Here is a 19437-nt window from a genome sequence, read left to right as displayed (position 1 = left end):
AGGCAACATCACAAAGCTAATTTTAGATCTTCAAAGTAAACTGGCCTATTAGTTTTCTGGTAGTTCTGCCTGGTTTACATTTCTACATACTTGGTGTTTTGGTCGTAGTATTCATGTCTGAAGGCAGAACAGTTTAAGTCTGAGAAACCTGAACATTTATTCCCACTTGCTTTGAGACTCTGAGTGTCGCAGACAGGTTGTGCTTGTTAGTCATTCATACTTAAGCTACTCAGTCCTGGGCTCTCAGCCATGGAAGCACAGCCATGTCACTGTACTCCTAGAGAAGAAAGTCGTCTTACCTTTCTACCTTCAAAGGATTGTATTACTGTGACAGGAATTGAGGAAGTGTTAACCCTCTAGTTTATTCCAAGATCCTTTTTCAAGAGAAGGTCGGATGTAATGGCACATGCTGCAAACCTGGTACTCAGGCCCAGGCAGAAGGTCAGCCTGGAGACATAATGAAACACCTTATCTAGTTAGTTAGTTACTTTAGGTTTTAATATGCAGACCTTAACAAGTAACAAAGCATGAAGACCACACTAACCAACCCAAAGCTTTTCCTAGAGAGGAGAGCCATGTTGTGATAGCCTTGTTGGTAGTCGTAGCTGAGTAGCATCTGTCACTTCTGTAAGGGTATAAGTTGTGCCCAGACACTCTGCAGACACCTCACAGGCATTTTTCATAGACTTTGCTATCTTTGCCACCATAGGATGAGCACTGATAGTTCATAGGAAACTATACATAAGGAAACAAGTACCAAGCACGAAGTTAGTGATTTTTTTTATTATTATTATTCTGGTAATTAAAAGGCCTTAACCTTTCAACACTTTTTTTTAAAATTAAGGTATATGAGTCTGGGCTCTGTGGTGAGGTGGCAGGCTGGAGAGAATACTAATCATATCACAGAGAGTTGAATCAGTAAGACACAGATAGTTGAATCAATGAGAGCAGCTGGCTAGACAGCGGCACCGTTGTTTATTGTGTGAGAGGCTGGCAGAGGAATTGTGACAGCAGACTGAGCAAAGCCTCCAGGTAGTTCTTTGTAAAGCACATCCAAAGGGAAGGACATCTGCAGGTTTGTTCCTTTAATTTCAGAACTAACAGTGGTTTCCCAGTGGTGGAGAAAGACAGATTGAGAGCGTGTGATTGTATTGGACAGAGGGATTACTAGAGTTGTCTCCCTCAAGACACAGTTCTGTGCCTAGAACAGGATCAACCCCAGAATACAGCCAGCCCGTCAACAGTAGGAGACTAGGCACCACTTCCCTCGCTGTTATTAGTCCTCTTCATTAAAAAAGAGTAAGTCTGTCGGCTGGGTGCAAGGCTTTGGGGAGAATGGCTGGCATTTTGAAGGTAAATGAGAGGCTATAAAATGGTCACCAGGAAAACAGGTGAATTTCCTAGACCTAATGTACAATGCCAGGCACCATTGTAGACCATTTAAGGAGTTCTACTCACAAAGGTAAGACAAAGCAACAGTTTTTCTTTTTCTTCCAACACAGTCACTACACTAGTACTGAGTCTGTGTGTTAGGGAGATTTTGCCAAGTGAATGTAGTGTATGAAAGAGTATGCAGGCACAGAATGGTTACCATAACTGACTGTGGGCACGAAGGAAGACTAGTGTGGTACTGGCAGACTGCTTAAATGGAAGTATCAGGGGAAATGTGATAAAGAAGACAGTGGAAACTGTGGTTCTTCACCTTACATTTACTGAGATTAGTACGGTCTAGATGGGAGGGAGTCTGAGGATGGACAGCAGCTGGGATCTGGTGAGAAACCAGCACAGAAGTTCATGAATGTAAGAGGCTAAAGTTTTGGGGAAATTGTCTGTATAGATATTAAAATCACCAAGAATTATATACTACTTCATACAAGTATATGTATTATATACAAGAATTATATAATACTTCATTTAGTCAGGAATTATATGTTTTAACAATGAAACATCTTCAGATGTTTGCAACACCAGATGGGACAGTATATAGGTGACTAGTGTGAAGGTCTGGAGAGCTGCTTACGGAAGGGTGGGATGGAAGCACAGGATCCCTGCACTATTGGCCTCTGTGGTCAGATGAAGGAACAGGCTCGGGCAGAAACAAGAGTAGGTACTACAGGGCATGTTGCTGGTGGCCAACTGGTTCTAGGCAGCACAGTGGTCATCGGAGAATTCCATCAGGCTATGGAGATGGTTCACTGGTTAAGAGAACTTGCACTTGAGTAGACCTGGATTCAATTCCCAGCACCCATGTGGTAGCTCACAACTATCTGTAACCTTGGGTCCAGGGGATCCAACAGGAATGTGTAGTGCACATACATATATGCAGGTAAAACATGCATACACATAATGTAAAATAAATAGAAAAAAATTAAGGACAATGTTATTTTCTGAGGCATGAATTTCATACTGCCTAACAAATGAAAGGCCTTATATGTGTTAATGACTAGATGGATTAAAGCATAACTATAGGGCAGGATATCTGATTCCATGGAAGAGCATCTGCTTGGCATGCACAGGCCTACACTTCAGTGTAGAGAGTACCACACAAGCAGCTGTAAACACATGGAACACTACACTATGTCGCTTTTGTAGGACTTTCACTTTTCCTTTAAAATTAATAGAAAAATTTTCTTGTAAAATTTGCTATATTCTGTTGAGTTTTATATTTCATCATAATTATCAATCATAATATATTAAATTGAATGTTTTTCTCTCAGGCTGTGTGTCCTGTAAGGTAGTTATGACATTGGTTCTTCATAAAGTAGCAGTGCTGTGTGTTAGATAGTGCATTCTTGTAAGTTGGCTGATAGGAAAATGTGATATATTGGTTTTATGACAAAGCTTGGGCAACCAAATATTTCCAAAAAAAGTAAGGAAACTTCACTTTTACAATACTACTTACTATTTAGCTTTTCTTTGTTTTAACAATTGACAGAGGAAAAGAGAGATTAATATTACATACACACACACACACACACACACACAGACACGTATAAGTACAAAAATATATATGGCATCTATATTCTTGGCAGCTCTTACAAATAAACATCCACACATATACACTCCAGGAGGAATATTAGCCATAATGTTCTCTCAGTTTAAGTCTATAGAGAGACAGCTTTGAAGTAAACTTTCAGGGATTTTATATTTGAGTGCCGCCTACAAGGGAAGAGAAAGACCATACACTTCCTCATTGAACTGCATCTTTCCAATGGGGAAGTTGGTAAATAGTGCCACCAAGTGGTGACAGTGAGGAACCTTAATCACTTAAAAATAGTTAAAGTGAGTTTTCTTTCTTTCTTTCTTTCTTTCTTTCTTTCTTTCTTTCTTCCTTTCTTTCTTTCCTTTTTTCCCAACAGTTTTCCATCCAATTATCTTTCTAACAACAATCAGACTTCTGGGACACCTGTGCCGTATGCTTTGTCAAATGCAATTGGTCCTTCTGCTCTGGCTTCAACGGGTAGTCTGGTAATCACCTGTCCTTCTAACCTCAATGACCTTAAAGAATCCAACAGCAACAGGAAGGCCAGAGTCCTCTATGATTACGATGCTGCAAACAGTACTGAGCTGTCCCTCCTGGCAGATGAGGTGAGTGACATTTGTCCAGGAAGAAAATAAGATCACAGATGGACAGACCCAGTCTAATATTAAAGCAAAATATAAATCTCTCACTACTAACTTGGAGATAGTTTATTATGAACGTTTCATGAATTTCAGTTGTTAATATTGACACTTTAAAATTATCATTTTATATAATAGATTAATAGAAATAATGTTTTAAATGTTTACACATGTTTTACTTGTTAATAGAACTGATACTGATAAAATTCATAATTTTTCATCTAAATGTAATTTTTCAGCTAAATGGATATTTTAAGTCTTTAAATAGTGAATAATTTAAACATTTAATACAAATCTGATAATTGCTACATGCCTGTTTTTAATATAGTAAATAACTGGAAATATTATATTTTGTAGGTAATCACTGTGTTCAGTGTCGTTGGAATGGACTCCGACTGGCTAATGGGGGAGAGAGGAAACCAGAAGGGCAAGGTGCCAATTACCTACTTAGAACTTCTCAATTAAATAGGGAGACCATGAGAGATTACCCATCATGACACCATATTTATATAAATAACTCTAAAGCAGGTTTAAATATCTTTCAATGTTAATGTCATAAGAGACTGAAAAAGAAAAATTATAAGCCATCAGAAACTGGCCATTCTGCCAATAAAACTGCATGGTTAATCCTTCATTGCAGAATCTATGTTAGCAATTTCATGATAAGAGTGTTTTCTTAAACAATTCTCTTTCTACTGAGGTTTCACTAACAGGCAACTTCTACTTTTGAGCCCCAACTTAAAAGCAAAAGGATTCTTTTCTACTGAATTTTTCATTAATGGCAAGCTTTTTCTTTTATGCAAAATAAATTTATTGTGCATGATACCAGTGACTCATTTATTAGGTACAATAGCCAAAGATTAATGTAAAAATTCCTTTTACCTTGCTGCCCAGTAGGAGTCAGATGACATACGTACTAGGCTTTAGTAGGGTCTCTTGGCTTTGGAGTTTTGCTTGTCTGGGGTTGGGTTTGGTTTATTTATGTTTAATACACTACTGGATGGTTTCTTTTAAACCTGAATCTTGAAAAGTATTGCCTTATTTCATAATTTTGTTAAGGTTGCAGAACACTGGGGACAAATTCATTCACTAAGAATAATCTTAAGATTATTCAATTTCCAAAATTTGATGCATAATCAGAATTGCATCTATTGAGAACATCTACACTACAGTAAAGATTTGTTACTGAACGACTGGTGTGTGTAGAATACAGATTAGTGCAGCGGCATTTCTATAGATAAGCTAAGTCATACAGTGGATGGAGTCTCTCCAGCAGTGTCTCTGGTTATGCGGTGCACCCTCTGGAGATGACTAATGACACATTTGGACATAGAGAATTGCTATGAGGACCATATCATCTATCCATCAGCAAACATTGCTATAAATTACCAATTGAGGAATTCTTAGGTTAGACCTTCAGGTCTCATTCATTCATCCATCCATTCAGAAGACATTTATTGAGGACTAGGCACTTTGTTGATCAACCAAGTATACTACTGTGAACAAGATGTTCCTCAAGAAGAGAGATTAACCTCCGACAGGATTGAGATTGTGATGGGAGAAATAGAAGGACTGTGTTAGGAATTACCTAGTTTGGGTCTGAGAAGTCAGAAGTTGACCCAAGTAGAAGGAAAACGTTGTGTTAGGCCTAGAACCAGGAGAGCATAAATGTTTTCAGAGTAGCTTAACAATGAAGTACAGAAGTGTAGTTTGTTTACTTAGAAATTCTTGAATTGTAAACTCTGAAGTACTTTTAAATAGCACTTTAAAACATCCGTTTGTGTTAAGAGCACCTAAGAGCTTGGTAAACATGGAAAAGTTAGTTCTTTGTCCCAGCATTAACAACCCCTTTCTCTGCAGTAAGATAAATCCCTCTGCAGTTTTCTAGTTCTGTAAGGCTCCGACTCACACTTGAGTTACATACTTAAGGAACTCCAAAAACAGCTTGAGATGGTAGTGTTCTAGAGAATCAAGTGAATGAAGTGTTGTTGGGTTTTTTCCCCATCAGAAAGGAAGTTTTACAGCCTAAAGTGCCATCTATTATATTTGTCCAAACTTAGGCTTTGAGGGACTATAAAAATTAGGGTGCTTTAAACAGCAGCTTTAGTTCAGCAAATTAAGTTTATGGGGATTAGAGCAATGCAGGAGAAAATATAAATATGGACTGAATTGATTGTGTTTGTATCCTCACATATTGGGCTCTTTGGGGTTCAAGTCAGATTTAGAGCTGCCATTTTTTAATCAGTAAAATGGGAATAAGTATGTCACCTAACAGGAGACTATTCCACAAGTGTTACTTTGTGTTTTGTGCTTTTAGGCAAAGACCTGGCACATAGTAAACACTTTGTAAGCACAGATGCCCCTTTCAGTCCCTGACACCATGCAGCATGCACTGTGAGACATTGTCTTACTTCTGTGCTGTGCTTGCTGCCGAAGTTCATCCTCCCCTGGCCTTAAACTGCTCGTTCACCCTAGTCAGCGTAAGACCTGTGGCAGGACCTTGTGCCTTCCAGCACTTAGATACAAGAGGGCTATACTGCGGTCTTCATAGGGCCAGAGGTTCCCTTGTACCTTGTCTGTCAGATCCAATAATCTTTAGGCATGTTCTGTTGTTTAGTTATTTTGTTTTAATGAACTTTGTTTGGTTGGGTGTTTTAATTTTGGTTTTGACTTAAAAGTTATGGATTTAGTTTTTGCTCAGGTAAAGGACCAAGGCAATTGTTAAGCATAGAAGAAAACTCTTAAAAAGTTTGTTAATTCATGGTGCAATTCACAGTTATTTAAATAAACCCTTGGCCCCTGAGCATAATTTTAGTAGCACAGTAATGAGTGGAGGGTGGATATAGTCGTGAAGTAATAGACAAGGAGATATTTATAGGCTCCACAGACTGAAAAAGAAGTGGATTTTAGCTACCTTTGACCTTAAAGTAATCTGACCCACAGTGTTATAGTTAAAACATTTTTTCATGGTGCTAATCAAAAAAAAAAAAAAATTCATGTTTCAGGAGCTGAGGTTCCTAAAATGAGAATGTACCTCACTCTGACAGACAAGGAAAGTAAGCCTAAGGCGGCATCCCGATCGCTACAGCCCTTCTTCCCAGTCAGGGAGCCATAGCAGGAGCAAAAGGAAGCTCTGTTAGGAAGGAAGGATGGCTCTGAGGTGAAATAGGGAGGAGGAGAGAGGATGGGACAGACTAGTTTATGCAGAGCTCTCACGGATGGCCGAACTTTGTCACACACAGTCCCCACACCTGAAACTTTGCAGTGAACTGTCTGTCTGCACGAGCCAGAGTGGAGAGCTGTCAGGGATAGCATGGCTAACAGGCAGATCGCTCCAAGCCCTCTGCTTCCCTCTGCACGTATCCCATCCTAAAACGGTGATGTTAGGGAAAGTGCACACCTGCCTCCCCACTGTTTCTTCATTCAAATGTTGGCAAAGTACAAGACTTAAAGGCAGCCCCAGCACTTCTGGGAACTGTTGAAATGCTACTTGCTAACTGTTTTCAAACATGCTACCTTATTTATACTCTGTCTACATGGGTTAGTACTATTCATCTCCCCTGTGACAGCTTTTTAAATATTTTAAGACAAAAACTTAATTTTACTTTCTTTACTATGTTCTAACTATTAATTATAACTATGTTATTTTTATAATTTATTTATTTAGCATGTAACTATCACCTTAGAATGTAGACGTTCTAAGATAGAGACTGTAATTATGTTAATCATAATTTTTAGCACACAGCTTGGCTCTTACATATGCTCAATAAATACTTGTTGGGTAAAAGGGAAAAAAATGCTTTCCCACTGTGTCTTCCTCCACAAAACCTACTGAGCCAAATTCTGGAAGCAGGGCCCTACAGTTACACAGTAAGCCATCTGCATGATCCTGCAGCAGTCAGTTATGAGAAGCTCTGCAGAGCTGACAGGGCTGGCCATTCACCCTCAGGCGCCTACGATTTGACAACACTTGAACATTTCCCCTTGCCTCTGTAAGCCTTACTGCTACTCTCACTGGCTGAGGTCCTTTCAGACCAGTCTAACAAGTGGGTACAAAGATAGAAGGATACATACATTCAGTGTCAGCAAGGAAAGTATTGCTTAGAACGACAGGACCAGAGTGACGCAGGTTTTTGGGAATGTGGACCCATTGTCTAAAGCAGTGGTTCTCACCTGTGGATGACTTTCACATGTGTTGCATGGCCCTTTCACAGGGCTCAACTAAGACCATCAGAAAACACATGTATTTACATTACAATTCATAACAGTGGCGAAATTATAGTTATGAAGTAGCAATGAAAATAATGTTATTGTTGGGGTCACCACCACATGAAGAACTGTATGAGAGGGCCACTGCATTAGGCCGGCTGAGAACCACAGCTCTAAAGAAAGACGAACTCTAACACCAGACTTCCATACAGTGCCTTTGAACTGGGGTTTAGCATCAAAACCCCCTGAGAAACCAGTGAAGCAGTATTAGACTAATGTATGCACACCTCTGTACCTCAGTCCCTACGCTGTACTCTTACTCCTACGACAGAGTAGACTTTTTAAGAATTGTTCATGCTTTTTTATTAATACAAGTCATAGTATGCTGACAAAAGGAAACATTTTAGAGGTAAAAATAAACACGGCTTACAGCTCCACCGTCTGCAAAGGGCTGCAGCTGAGGTGTGTGGCCTCCAGGGTCTCTGCACACTTACAGATTTTGTTTAACGGGATCAAATTGTACGTGCTGTTTTGTAACTTTTTCACTCAACAGTACCGCGCCTATCTTGCTGTGTCATACGTATTTCTATATCTTTTTTAATGATGCATGATATTTCTTCATATGTGCCACATTTTGTTAAACTACTGTTGAATTTTTAGGTTTCCAGTTTTTCACTAATAAACTGCTTTGAAGAACACTGTGCTGCCAGCTCTTTGTGTCCCTAACTCTCTCCTAAGTGCTCTCTGTCTTGTGTGTGCTTGGGCTGCAGACGAGTCCCCCCTCCACCTGCTAGTGGGCACGTTGCTCCATCTGTCTCAGCCCTTCCCTGATGACCTCAGATTTCCCTGTGGCCACTGCAGTGGAACTGAGGAGTGGACTGGAAGTTGGTAAAGCTGAACACGGCTGGCCTTTCACAGAAGTTGGTGTGGAAGGTGCTTGTAGTGAATGTTGTTGGCAGAAATCAAGTCGCTTGTCAACACTCAGATCTTTCCTCAGTTACCTAGTAGCTAGCATTCTTTCTCTAGCTGATGAAACAGAGCCGGTTGTGGTAGTGCACGCTGATAGGATTTGCTGAAGGAGGCAGAGGCAAGAGGATCACGAGTTTGAGGCCAGTCTGGGCTACAGAGTGAGTTCCAGGACAGCCAGGGCTACATAGAGAAACCCTGTCTTGAAAAACCAAAAAAAAAAAAAAAAAAAAGTAATGGAGGGGCTGGGGAAATATCTGTGCAAGCCTAAGGACCTGAGGTTGAATCTCCAGTATCACTCAGAGCCAAATATGGTAGCAATCACCGGAATCCCAGTGCCTTCACAGAGACATGGAAGGTGGAGACAGACAATTCCCCAAAACTCATGTGCCCGCTAACCTGCCATGTGCAGCAGCCAAGAACAAAATGTAACGCCCTCCAAGCTCCACACAGTCATTGTGACACACCTCCTTCATACTTTCTCCTATATAAGAACACACACTAATCAGAGTCGCCTTCCTTAGCAATCTCATAGTGACAGAGCCCTCGCCCGCACACTGCTGAGCCCTAAGCCATCCCTCCACTATTGCTGCAAACCACCAGCACCTCACTGCCTGCTCACTACTGCCTAAAACCAGTGGAGGGCAGAGGACCAAGTGCTCTCTCACAACTCCCGAGTACAGAAGCTCTTAAAGTTTACACATACACACCTGATCCTCTAAGGAGAGTACCTTCACCAGCATGGCTAGTAAAGAAAAATCACCACACATCTACAAAACACTCACACCTGCAACTCGGAGCATTGCGGATGGAGGGGCAGGAAGATTGTAAGAGCCAGAGGGTCAGGTAGATTGAAGAGCTAAAAGCAACTAGATAAAGCTGGGAGAGATGGTCCTCAGGAGCACATTAATGGGTTGTTCCGTACCAAATGGTCAACCCTGAAAACATACAAGTAACGTTCTATGGAGTCAACATGTTATAATTAGGAGCATGTATAGATGTGTGCATGCGTGTGATACAAATGAAGAGTGGGGAGGGGTTTATGGGAGGTTTGGAGGAAGGAAAGGGAGAAGAGATGTAATTAAAACAATTGCAAACGTAAACAGCAACAAAAAAAATAAATGTCAAAAGTGGACATGCAGGCGTGTCATCAGGGTTCCCTTTGTCCCACATCCTTTGGACTGACACTGCCCTTGTCCATTTCTGTCTGCATAAGGAAGTTTCTCTTGGGAGTATATTATTCTCCCCTACACGCTGGCTTTGATTAGGACCATATCACAAGATCCATGTTTTAACATATTTGGATCCTAACACTGTGAGTCAGAGAGACCTGCCTTATTACTAGGATCCACCCCAACTGCTGTTGCTACACCACAGCACTGCTGCTATTCTGTCGGACAGAATAGGTTGGCGCTAAAACCACTCAGCACAGAAATTAAGACTATAAACTTTGGAATACAATATAGACTATAGAATCAAGCAATTTTTCAAACCCAACAGAAAAGCTGGGTTTGAACACAACCACCTATGTCTTAGGCAAATTATATATGACCCCAATTCCTCTTTGTTTGTTTGTTTGTTTGTTTGTTTGTTTGTTTGTTTCAAAAGTAATACACAGTTTTACATGTCCAGCCTCTCTGGTGTGAAGCATGCAGTAGTACTGAAACAAACCCCTGGTCAGCAGTGCACCATTTGAGAATTTATTAGAAATGCAAACTCTCTGATCCCTGCTGAATCAGAAACTCCAGGGATGGAGTACAGCAGCGTGTGTTTTAACAAACCCTTAGGGAATGCGATGCATGTAGAACCTGGTGAGCCACAGTTGTGCAAATTAAAAGAATTCATGCAACTTGCACATCATAGATAATAATTTCTAAATAACACTTAAAATTGTTACAGTAATGAAACAGACCATTCACAAGGAAAATTCTTTATGTCCCTTTTATAACTGCCAATTTGACAACCAGAAGTTTGAGTTTAAGATTTCTGATGAGCATATGAAATACACAGCCCTATACTTTCACAATAGAAGTAATGGCAATTTTTAGAGAAAAAAAAAGTAAGTAATTGAAATGGTCTTAGTGTTCTATTGCTGTGATGAAACACCATGACTGTAGTAACTCTCATGAAGGAAAACATTTAATTGGGGCTGGTTTACATTCAGAAGTTTAGTACACTATTGTCCTGGTTACGCATGGCAGCACACAGGCAGACATGGTGCTGGAGAGGTAGCTGAGAATTCCACATCTCGACTGTGAGGCAGCAGGAAGAGATTGACACTGGGCCTGGCTTGAGCATTTGAAACCTCAAAGCCCACCCACAGTGACACACTTCCTCCAACAAGGCCACACCTACTGCAACAAGGCCACACCTACCACAAGGCCACACCTCCTAATCCCTGTCCAGTAGCACCACTCCCTCATGACCAAGTATTCAAATATATGAGCCTGTGAGGGCCAATCCTATTCAAAACGCCACAGAGATCTAAATATATAATCATCTTACCTCTTAAAAGAGAAATATTAGAGAGGGTTGAGACTTTGCTCAGAAAACAGTCCAGAATTTGCTTCTACGCAGGAGGAAAAAGAGTGGGAGAGTTTGAGCTTCGACATGTAAATCATAGCTCAGAAACATGGTCAGGTTAGCTTGGAATTGCTCAAAGCATACATAATTGCATGGTGTTCTAAAGAAATACGTGCATAACAGGACTAACTGTATCCCATGAACCTTCCTGACAAATTCATTTCATAATGTAACCCTGGAAAACTAAAAGAATTTACCTTCAACAGAGGGTGTTTGGATATAAACCAGTTACATGCAGGAGACTAAAATGTGAGTTTAGAACAGTTTGTCATAACCCATGCTTTTAGAGGGCACTGGACATCGAGTCCAGCAGAAATCAAATCTGCAGTTAATTCAGCAAATTATCCACTTAACCTCATTAGCCATAGGATTTCTCACTGATAACAGGAAAATATTAAAATTCAGATTGCAAACATCTTTCTAGCTCTTATATCCCAACATACTTGAGAAAAGCCTACTTTTAGTTTTTCAAGTTTTAATAAAAACTAAACTAAACCAAACTTGCTCACCTGAACAGAATGCACAGTCCCAGTGGTGGCTGTTGGGTGGGGTTATTTTCCTTATATGTTAAGTTACAAAGCTGCTCAGTGAGAATGTTGGGCCTGGTAAGTAACCAGGAGACATTTGGAAATCCCTCTCAGCCAGGACTGACCCAGACCTCACCTTAGAGGAACTGGACAGGCGCCATGCTGACTTTGTAATGGTTCTAATGAGCCTTTATGAATGTTGGCAGTGGTCATCCTATGTATTCAGGGCCTTCTATATTCCCTTTGAAAATACTGATAACATCTAACAACAGCATTCCTAACATCTGACCTGCTGTTAATGAACACTATCTTCTTTAAACCCAACAAGAAGACATGGCTGCCCCTGCTTTGCAGACAAGAGAATCATGAGCCATTCTACGAGAAGGCAGCAGAGCTAGGCCTTGTTTCCCGCTCAACAGCCCAGACTCACTCTCTTTTTTTTTTTTACACTTATTTTCTTGTGTGCACACATGAAGAAATATGCATGCCATGACACATGCATGTGGACATCAGAGGGCAAGTTGTAGGAGCGAATTCTCTCCCACCAGGCGGTTCTTGGGGATGGCACCCAGGTCGTCAGACTGTGCCAAGCAGCTTTCCCCACTGAGGCATCCTTCTGGCTCAAGAGCCTCAGTTTTCATCAAGGTTTGACAATGTTTTTTATATATGCACCTAAAACATGGCCAATATCTCTTTATTTTCTATACTTAGAGACTGTTTATGAGGCAGAAAATGTGACACTCTCAACTATGAAGTAAACTAAAAATACCTACAGCCCACAGAGCCAACAGGGGACCTACCGGCCTCATTAACTGCCACATCTGGAAGAGCGATCAATGTTGGTTTAAGTCAGAGGTTCTCTTAAATACAGCCCCTAGAATCAGAGGGACATGGGTATATTCCCCTAGCATATAGGCATGACTATAATTTCAATATTCTAGACTAACCCCTACATTCAACAAAAAGCCATAAACAGGACTATTACAAGCCCACATATGAATGCACTCAGACATTCTTATCTCACAGACACCATTTTAGTCAAATCCTTTCTCTTCTCTATGAGTATCCCCTTCCCCTGCTGGTCTATTCATCTACCATCCTCCGTGAAGCCAACCACTGGCCCACCCATGGCCCCTTCTCACTCTGAACCTGTTAAACTTGGGGATAGCTAATGTGAAATTTCATCAGACATCTGGGGCTCACTTCTGGACCACTAAATGTGTTATCGCCCATATGTTCTCCTTAAATGAGACATCTCGATGGTATTGGGTCTAACCATCCCATGCACGGCATAACTTTGGGGTCACCTGTCTGGCCTCTCATTGTTAGGATGCTGTGACTCGGCATGGCTGTCAAGGCATGAAGAACAAAGTAACATGTCACTGGACTTCAGAGTTCCTATCGTTAGTCCACAGGCCAATGAATGGTTAAGGGTATGTTTAATGCTGGAATGTTCTCTCATGCTTGAAGAACCTTTTGTTTAAATAAGGCTGCAGAAATAAAGCTTCCTTTCTGTCTCTCCTTTAAAACTGCTTCCCTGGGGGTGCAGGGGAGGGTGGAGAACTGCTCCCAGACATAAACTGAAATGCTATACCCTTTTCCTAGCTCTCTCAGTTCTCCAGACCAATCACTAATGAGTGCCTTGAGCAAGCAAGAGAGAACACACAATACAACATTCCCAGAAGAGGGAAAGAGTCCATTCCAACAGTCAACCCGAATAGTAAAGTCTTCTCTCTACCTCTCAGGAAAATATAAATCTGTGTGATTTTACTGGGATTTTGTTTGCTGGGGGAGTTCTGTTTGTTCACTGCCCTGCCCTGTTTAGTGGGATAGGAACATGTCATTCAAAAGAAAGTAGTTGTGTCCCATGACATGAACCGGGTGCCAGCTATGTTATTTAATCACATCCTTGTAAGGGCTCGGTGGGCTGGGGACTGCTGCCCTGGCTCGGATGAGAACCTGAAGTAATAAAGAGCCTCTCCGCTCAGCTCTCCTGAGCCTCCTGATGCTTGCAGTGTCCTGAGATGTCCCTCCCATCCCTCCATCTTCTTGGGATGCTAACACCTCTCATTTTCCCGTAGGTTCAGATGCACAGTCATGGCTCTAGACTTCCCTACATGGTCCATTCCCACTGTTCCTTTAACTACCAGCACTGCTCCCGCCCTAACTTTAACCTTGATCTCCACAAACTTGAGCTCACTAATGTCCAGAGAGCTGACCTAAGGGGAGATTGCTGAGACTCGAGGATGCACAGGGATTAAGGGACAAAGATGTCCCTAAGAGGGAAAGAAAGAGACACAACAGCACAGAAGGGTGACTTAATAAGATGTGGGAAAGCATCAACCATAGCAGAGAACACCTAGGAAACAAGACAGTGGAAGGTACAATCAGGCAAGAGGGAAACTTAGCCAACTGTGGTCAGATTTGCGAATAGTTTAACGTTTCTGCTCCACCGTCCTACACAACACTTACACAGACTACTCACTCAAGTACTAAATTTGAGCCGGACGGACCTTGTAGGACTGAATTGTCATTTTGTTTTAAGTTTAATCCTCTTTTTATCGTGTGTGCTATGTGCGTGTGTGTGCGTGTGTAGACATGTACATGTCGTGTGTGCATGAGTGCCACAGTGCACCCGTAGAGGCTAGAGGACAACTTTCAGGACTTGATTCTCATCCTTCTCAGGTAACTGAACTCAGACCATCAGTCCTGCATGACAAGTGCTTCTGCCCGGTGAGCCATCACTCCGGCCCCCGCCCCAGGCTGGTTTACTTTGTTGGAGTAGCGACATCCCCCTAGCCCAACAATGCTATAGAGAAGAGCTTGTTGAACTTCTAGAAGTCATCTGCTCGCTACTTCCAAGCCGGAAAGACCATTGATGACATCTGGATCAGAGAACATCTACCCACAAAGGACTCATACAATCTAATGCAAACACTTTTCATTTTATTGATTTATTTGGAGGGTGTGTGTGTGTGTGTGTGTGTGTGTGTGTGTTTATGGGCACATGTGTGTGTAAGTGTGTAGAGACCAGAAGATGACCTCTCCCATCTATCACACTCTCTTGTTCCACTGAGACAGGATCTCTCACTGAACCTGGAGATAACTAATGGACAGTGAGTGCCAGAATCCTCCTGTCTCCATCCTCCCACAGTGCTAGACTTACATACACAAGTTACCACACCCAGCTTTTTATGTAGGCTCTGGGGATTTGAACTTGGGTCCTCTTCCTTGATCAGCAGAAGTCATCTGAGCCCAGTGAGTCATCTCCCTACCTCTCAGAGAGGTTCAGAATTTTGTGGGGTTTGTTTTGCTTTTTAGGGCAAGTCAGCCTTCTATTAACTTACATCCCTAGTCCCCAAAAGTTCTTTTTTAAAAAAAACTCTCTTTAGTGTTATAGGAAATAAATAGTATTAACTCAAGAACTTACCACACTCTTGACAAACCTGTGTCCGCCTTAGAAAGCCAGCAGGCTGACAGCCTCTTCCCTTTGTCATCACTCGCTTTATTTGATGACAGGAAGTGTCGGAGTGTCTGTCTCTCTTCCCTACCCTTTTCCCCAAAAGCCTCCTCATCAGGAACCTTGCAGGTTTAGAGAAAGGGAATACTAACAGCCACAGTGACTTGAGTGTGAACTGCAGAGCGGTGCTGGGCTGCAGGTGATTTACATCCATCCCCTTTGTTCCCTCTTCTCTGTGCAAAAGAAGTGAAGGCTGTAACTCACACAGCCTGGGAGAGCCTGGGCTCTGGCCCGAGTCTCCTCATTCCCAAGGCCTTGCTCCAGAGAGCCCCCCAGCAGACTACTGGATCAGTCTGTGAGGTTTAGAATGGACAGAGCCAGTGACTAATCCCTTCTGCAAAGCAACTCAACAGACAACTCACACACAGCCTGCTGTCTGCTGTCCAGGGTGCTTCTCCAGGAAGCCAGCTCCCTTTCCTCTCTGACTTTGTATTTGTTCCCTCTGGAACCACCCCCGCCTTCTATTATTTATCTCCCTCTCCACCCTGTCTCCCACCCTCTGCAAATCTCTTTCTCACATTCACGTCTTTTTGAGTCATTTTGTGACCCAGTGGGTTTAACCGGGGCCATCTGCGTGCACATGGGTTTGGAGCTCTCCATTAGAGTCTGGTGAGTTGGGCTAGTATTTCATGAACATGTAAGCAACTCGACCACACTCCGCACAGGCAGCCATATTTAAACTCCGCAGCAGCTGGAGGCAGCCAGTACAATATGAGGTTCAAGCAACTGAGCCAAAGAGTTAGAGATACAGCACCATTGATAAAGTGCTTGCCTTGCCAGCTTAAAGACCTGAGCCCAATTCCCTGATGCCCCATGGAAAAACAAAACAGACAGACAGACAGACAGACAAAACCAAAACCGGGTGTGGTGGTGATGCACACTTGTAACCCCAGAGCTGGGGAAGCAGAAGCAAGTGAGTCCTCATGGCTAAGTTGCCAGCAAGTCTAGCTTACTTGGTAAAGCCCGAGGATCATTGAGAGAGCTGGTATCAAATAAATGGGCAGTTCCTACGGAATGACACCCAACGTTGTCCTCTTGTCCCCACGAGCACTTGCATACATGTGCACACACAGGAAAAGAAGTAAAAAGAAAGCATACAGAAGTCAAGTGACTTTTCATTTTCCAAACGACGATAAGAGACAGAAGCAGAAGCCGAATCCAGGCATTTTGTATCCCAAGCCAGTGTGACAAACAACCTCGATGGGGGGCTGGGGGGCTTTACTTACCAGGAGGGCTGGGAAGAAGACCTGATGCTGGATGAAGGCTGTGCTGTGTAGTCAACTCTCACAACACACAGGTGGGAGTCCCTCGAGCGGAGAGATGTCGAGAGGGCTGGATAGGAGCTCCATAAAGGTCTAGTGGCGTCCAAGAGCACGCATCATAAAGGAAGGCAGGTCACAGGACCCCAGGCAGTTGTAAGGAATATGAGTAGGCAGGTAAGACACTCTTCGTTCACAGCACACAGGCTGCTAGGCAGGCAGATGCTGGCAGACACCTAGGCACACGCCTAGATAAACGGGCTGTACACAATGGGCACAGGCACACCTGCTGGCTGGCACACAGGCAGAGAGAAGTGGACACGGCCCTACACGGATAGCAAAGGCAAAAAGTAAAAGTGGAGGTGCACCCTTCTGACTTCAAGGACACGATTATACAAAATCACACAAAGGCAGCACTTTAGCGGGAATGGGTATATGACATTACATCACAGTTTACTTTGGGGTCCTTCAGACACATGATGTCAGTCATTTTGCACTCACCTATAATCCTAAGGTGCCTAGCGTCTGCTATGTTGGCCCATTCCAGAGAGCCTTCAGTGTGCTGCTGTCTAAACATAATCTGGCTTGATTGTCCCTCTGTTCCCTTCAGATATCGAAGAGGGTGATACTCTTCACATAGCATCAGAAGAGGAAGCAGTTAGTGCACTGGAAGGGTAATCGGGATTGCCCCAAGGGGTGATGGGTCTTCTTCCACTAGAGAGCAAACTTCCTCCATGAGGTTTCTCCTGTTCCTCTGGCAGGACTCCTGCATAAACAGGGACTATACAAATTTTCTCTTTCAGACCACTTGTGGCAATGAAATGAAATGTCTGAGGTCTTCGTCCTGTTTGGTACCCTCCCCTTGTCCTTCTGTAACTATCATGTCTATGATTGTGCCATATCCTACACACACACACACACACACACACACACACACACACACACACACACACGCAACCAAAAGCCACAGGAAAACACTTCTCAGCTGACATGACTGTAGCAGGTTGGGGGAAAGAAACTATTTTTGCTTCTGAACTTTGAGGTTGAACTTCCTGCTTGCCTCTGTTAATCCCAAGGATGGGAGAAGAAAGACCATGCCCCAAATCATCATGGCCAACTTAAAGCAAGCTTTTTTATTTGTGTACATGGGCTGCCCCCCCCTAAGGTGGGGTTGGAGAGGCCAGCCTTGGATGTGCGAAGACAAGGCTTTTATAGAGCTCAGGGGTAAAGGGATTCCAAATAGGGGATAAAGAGCAGAACAGAACAGGTGGTCAAAGCAGGGTAACCAAGCAGGTAGTCACAGTAAGGTATTCATTCACAGGGGGCTTAGAACCTTTGAAACAAAGGTAGAGTTGCAAGGTGGTTAGAAAAAAAAATGAAACAAAGAAATGACTGCCATTCCTGGAAGAGGCAGGACAGAACCATTTGTAGTTGAGGTTACAGGTAGGGCATAGCCCAGTCCTAGAGAAACAGGTTTACTCATAAACAGGAATGAACCTAGTTTGTCTTTCCTATAAGGTGTCTTTTAAGCTTAAGATGGAAAGCAGGCTGGTTCTTCACCTTCACTAATGAAGAGCATAATTCCAGGCCCCTTCCCAACACCCCTTTTGCTGGCATCATCATAACACACAGACTCAACTCCAGCTCTTGATTCTGCTTTGGTAAACTCAGAAGTTCGGGCTCAGAAGTTGCGAAATGAAAGGAAGACGCTGGTCAAAGGAAAACGCAGGCTGCCAACCCAAGTGGGCCCCGAGGGACTAGAACTGAGAGCTGGCCACAATTTACTGTGAGACCGCCTCTCACGGGGTGGGGAGAGGGGCTAGAACGAAACCAAAACAAACCAGAGGAACTAAAACAGATGCCCTTTCGAAGGTCTCATCAAAAATCTAATGAGCCGTGCTCTGTGGACACAATGGTGCTTTACAAACTAAGCGGCCGTCCTTCGTGATGTCTAGCTCCAGAGCCAGAGCTCTTTCCCGCCCACAGCCGAGAGAAGCGCTGCTATCTTTGCCACCGCTGATGTTTTTCTTTGATTGATTTTTTTTCTTTAAATAGATCCAAGAGGAATAGACATTTGGTTTCATCCTCCCTGATATATAGAAGCTACAGAGGCTTTTAGAAGACATAACAGACATTATATGTAGATCAATAACAATTTTTCTTTTGTTGTTCAGACCATGAATACTGACTAGCTAGGTTTCATGATATCCCAATAAGGTAAGTGAGTTTTATGATCCTGTTCCAATCCAATTATTCTTTAGTGTTTTAATTAGCCTAAATGATTTTTTTTCCTCCATAGAATATTTTTTCCAGACCCCCACATTTCCATCAAATTGTCTTGCCACAGCTGAATACAAGCAGCAGAGACAGCTAAGTGTGGTGCAGTTAGTCAGACAAAATGGAGAAAGCATGCAAGCACAGCACTGGCAAGGACTGGCAGGCATGGCTGAAGGGTAGGTGAAGGGACCCAACCCAGAGGGAAGTGTGGGCCAACACCTGGTCAGGTACAATATAGAAAGGCAATCAACAGATAAAAAACATGGGCATTTGGTAACAGTTACAATAGCTGAAGAGACCCTGAAGTCAGCTGACATGCTAGATTTCTCCCAAAGGGAACATGTGCACCCCACCCTTGTCTGTATCAGAAGAATGCTCTCTGCCTGGTGAGTGTAGGCTTGTCCATGTGACTTTCTTTGTACACGAAGCGTTAAACATATTAGTTTCTTGTGTATTGCTTTAACAACATACCTTA

At 42.7% G+C, this 19437-nt stretch overlaps 1 protein-coding gene across 3 annotated transcripts in view; it reads left to right on the top strand.

Annotated features, from left to right (window-relative positions):
- Sh3glb1 (SH3 domain containing GRB2 like, endophilin B1) overlaps positions 1 to 8528 on the top strand; it is a 33834-nt gene extending 25306 nt beyond the window's left edge. For all 3 annotated transcript variants that reach the window (XM_034499358.2, XM_034499359.2, XM_034499362.2), the window contains 2 exons: positions 3360 to 3588; positions 3979 to 8528. In XM_034499358.2, the coding sequence (XP_034355249.1) occupies positions 3360 to 3588; positions 3979 to 4086 (337 nt within the window). In that variant the 3' untranslated portion in view covers positions 4087 to 8528. The remainder of the gene's footprint in view (positions 1 to 3359; positions 3589 to 3978) is intronic.
- Positions 8529 to 19437: the final 10909 nt, after the last annotated feature.

This window comes from Arvicanthis niloticus, chromosome 4 (genome assembly GCF_011762505.2).
Source record: "Arvicanthis niloticus isolate mArvNil1 chromosome 4, mArvNil1.pat.X, whole genome shotgun sequence".
In the NCBI taxonomy this organism is placed as follows: domain Eukaryota; kingdom Metazoa; phylum Chordata; class Mammalia; order Rodentia; family Muridae; genus Arvicanthis; species Arvicanthis niloticus.
Note: the sequence above shows the minus strand (reverse complement) of the source record. Positions and strands in the feature narration are given on the sequence as shown.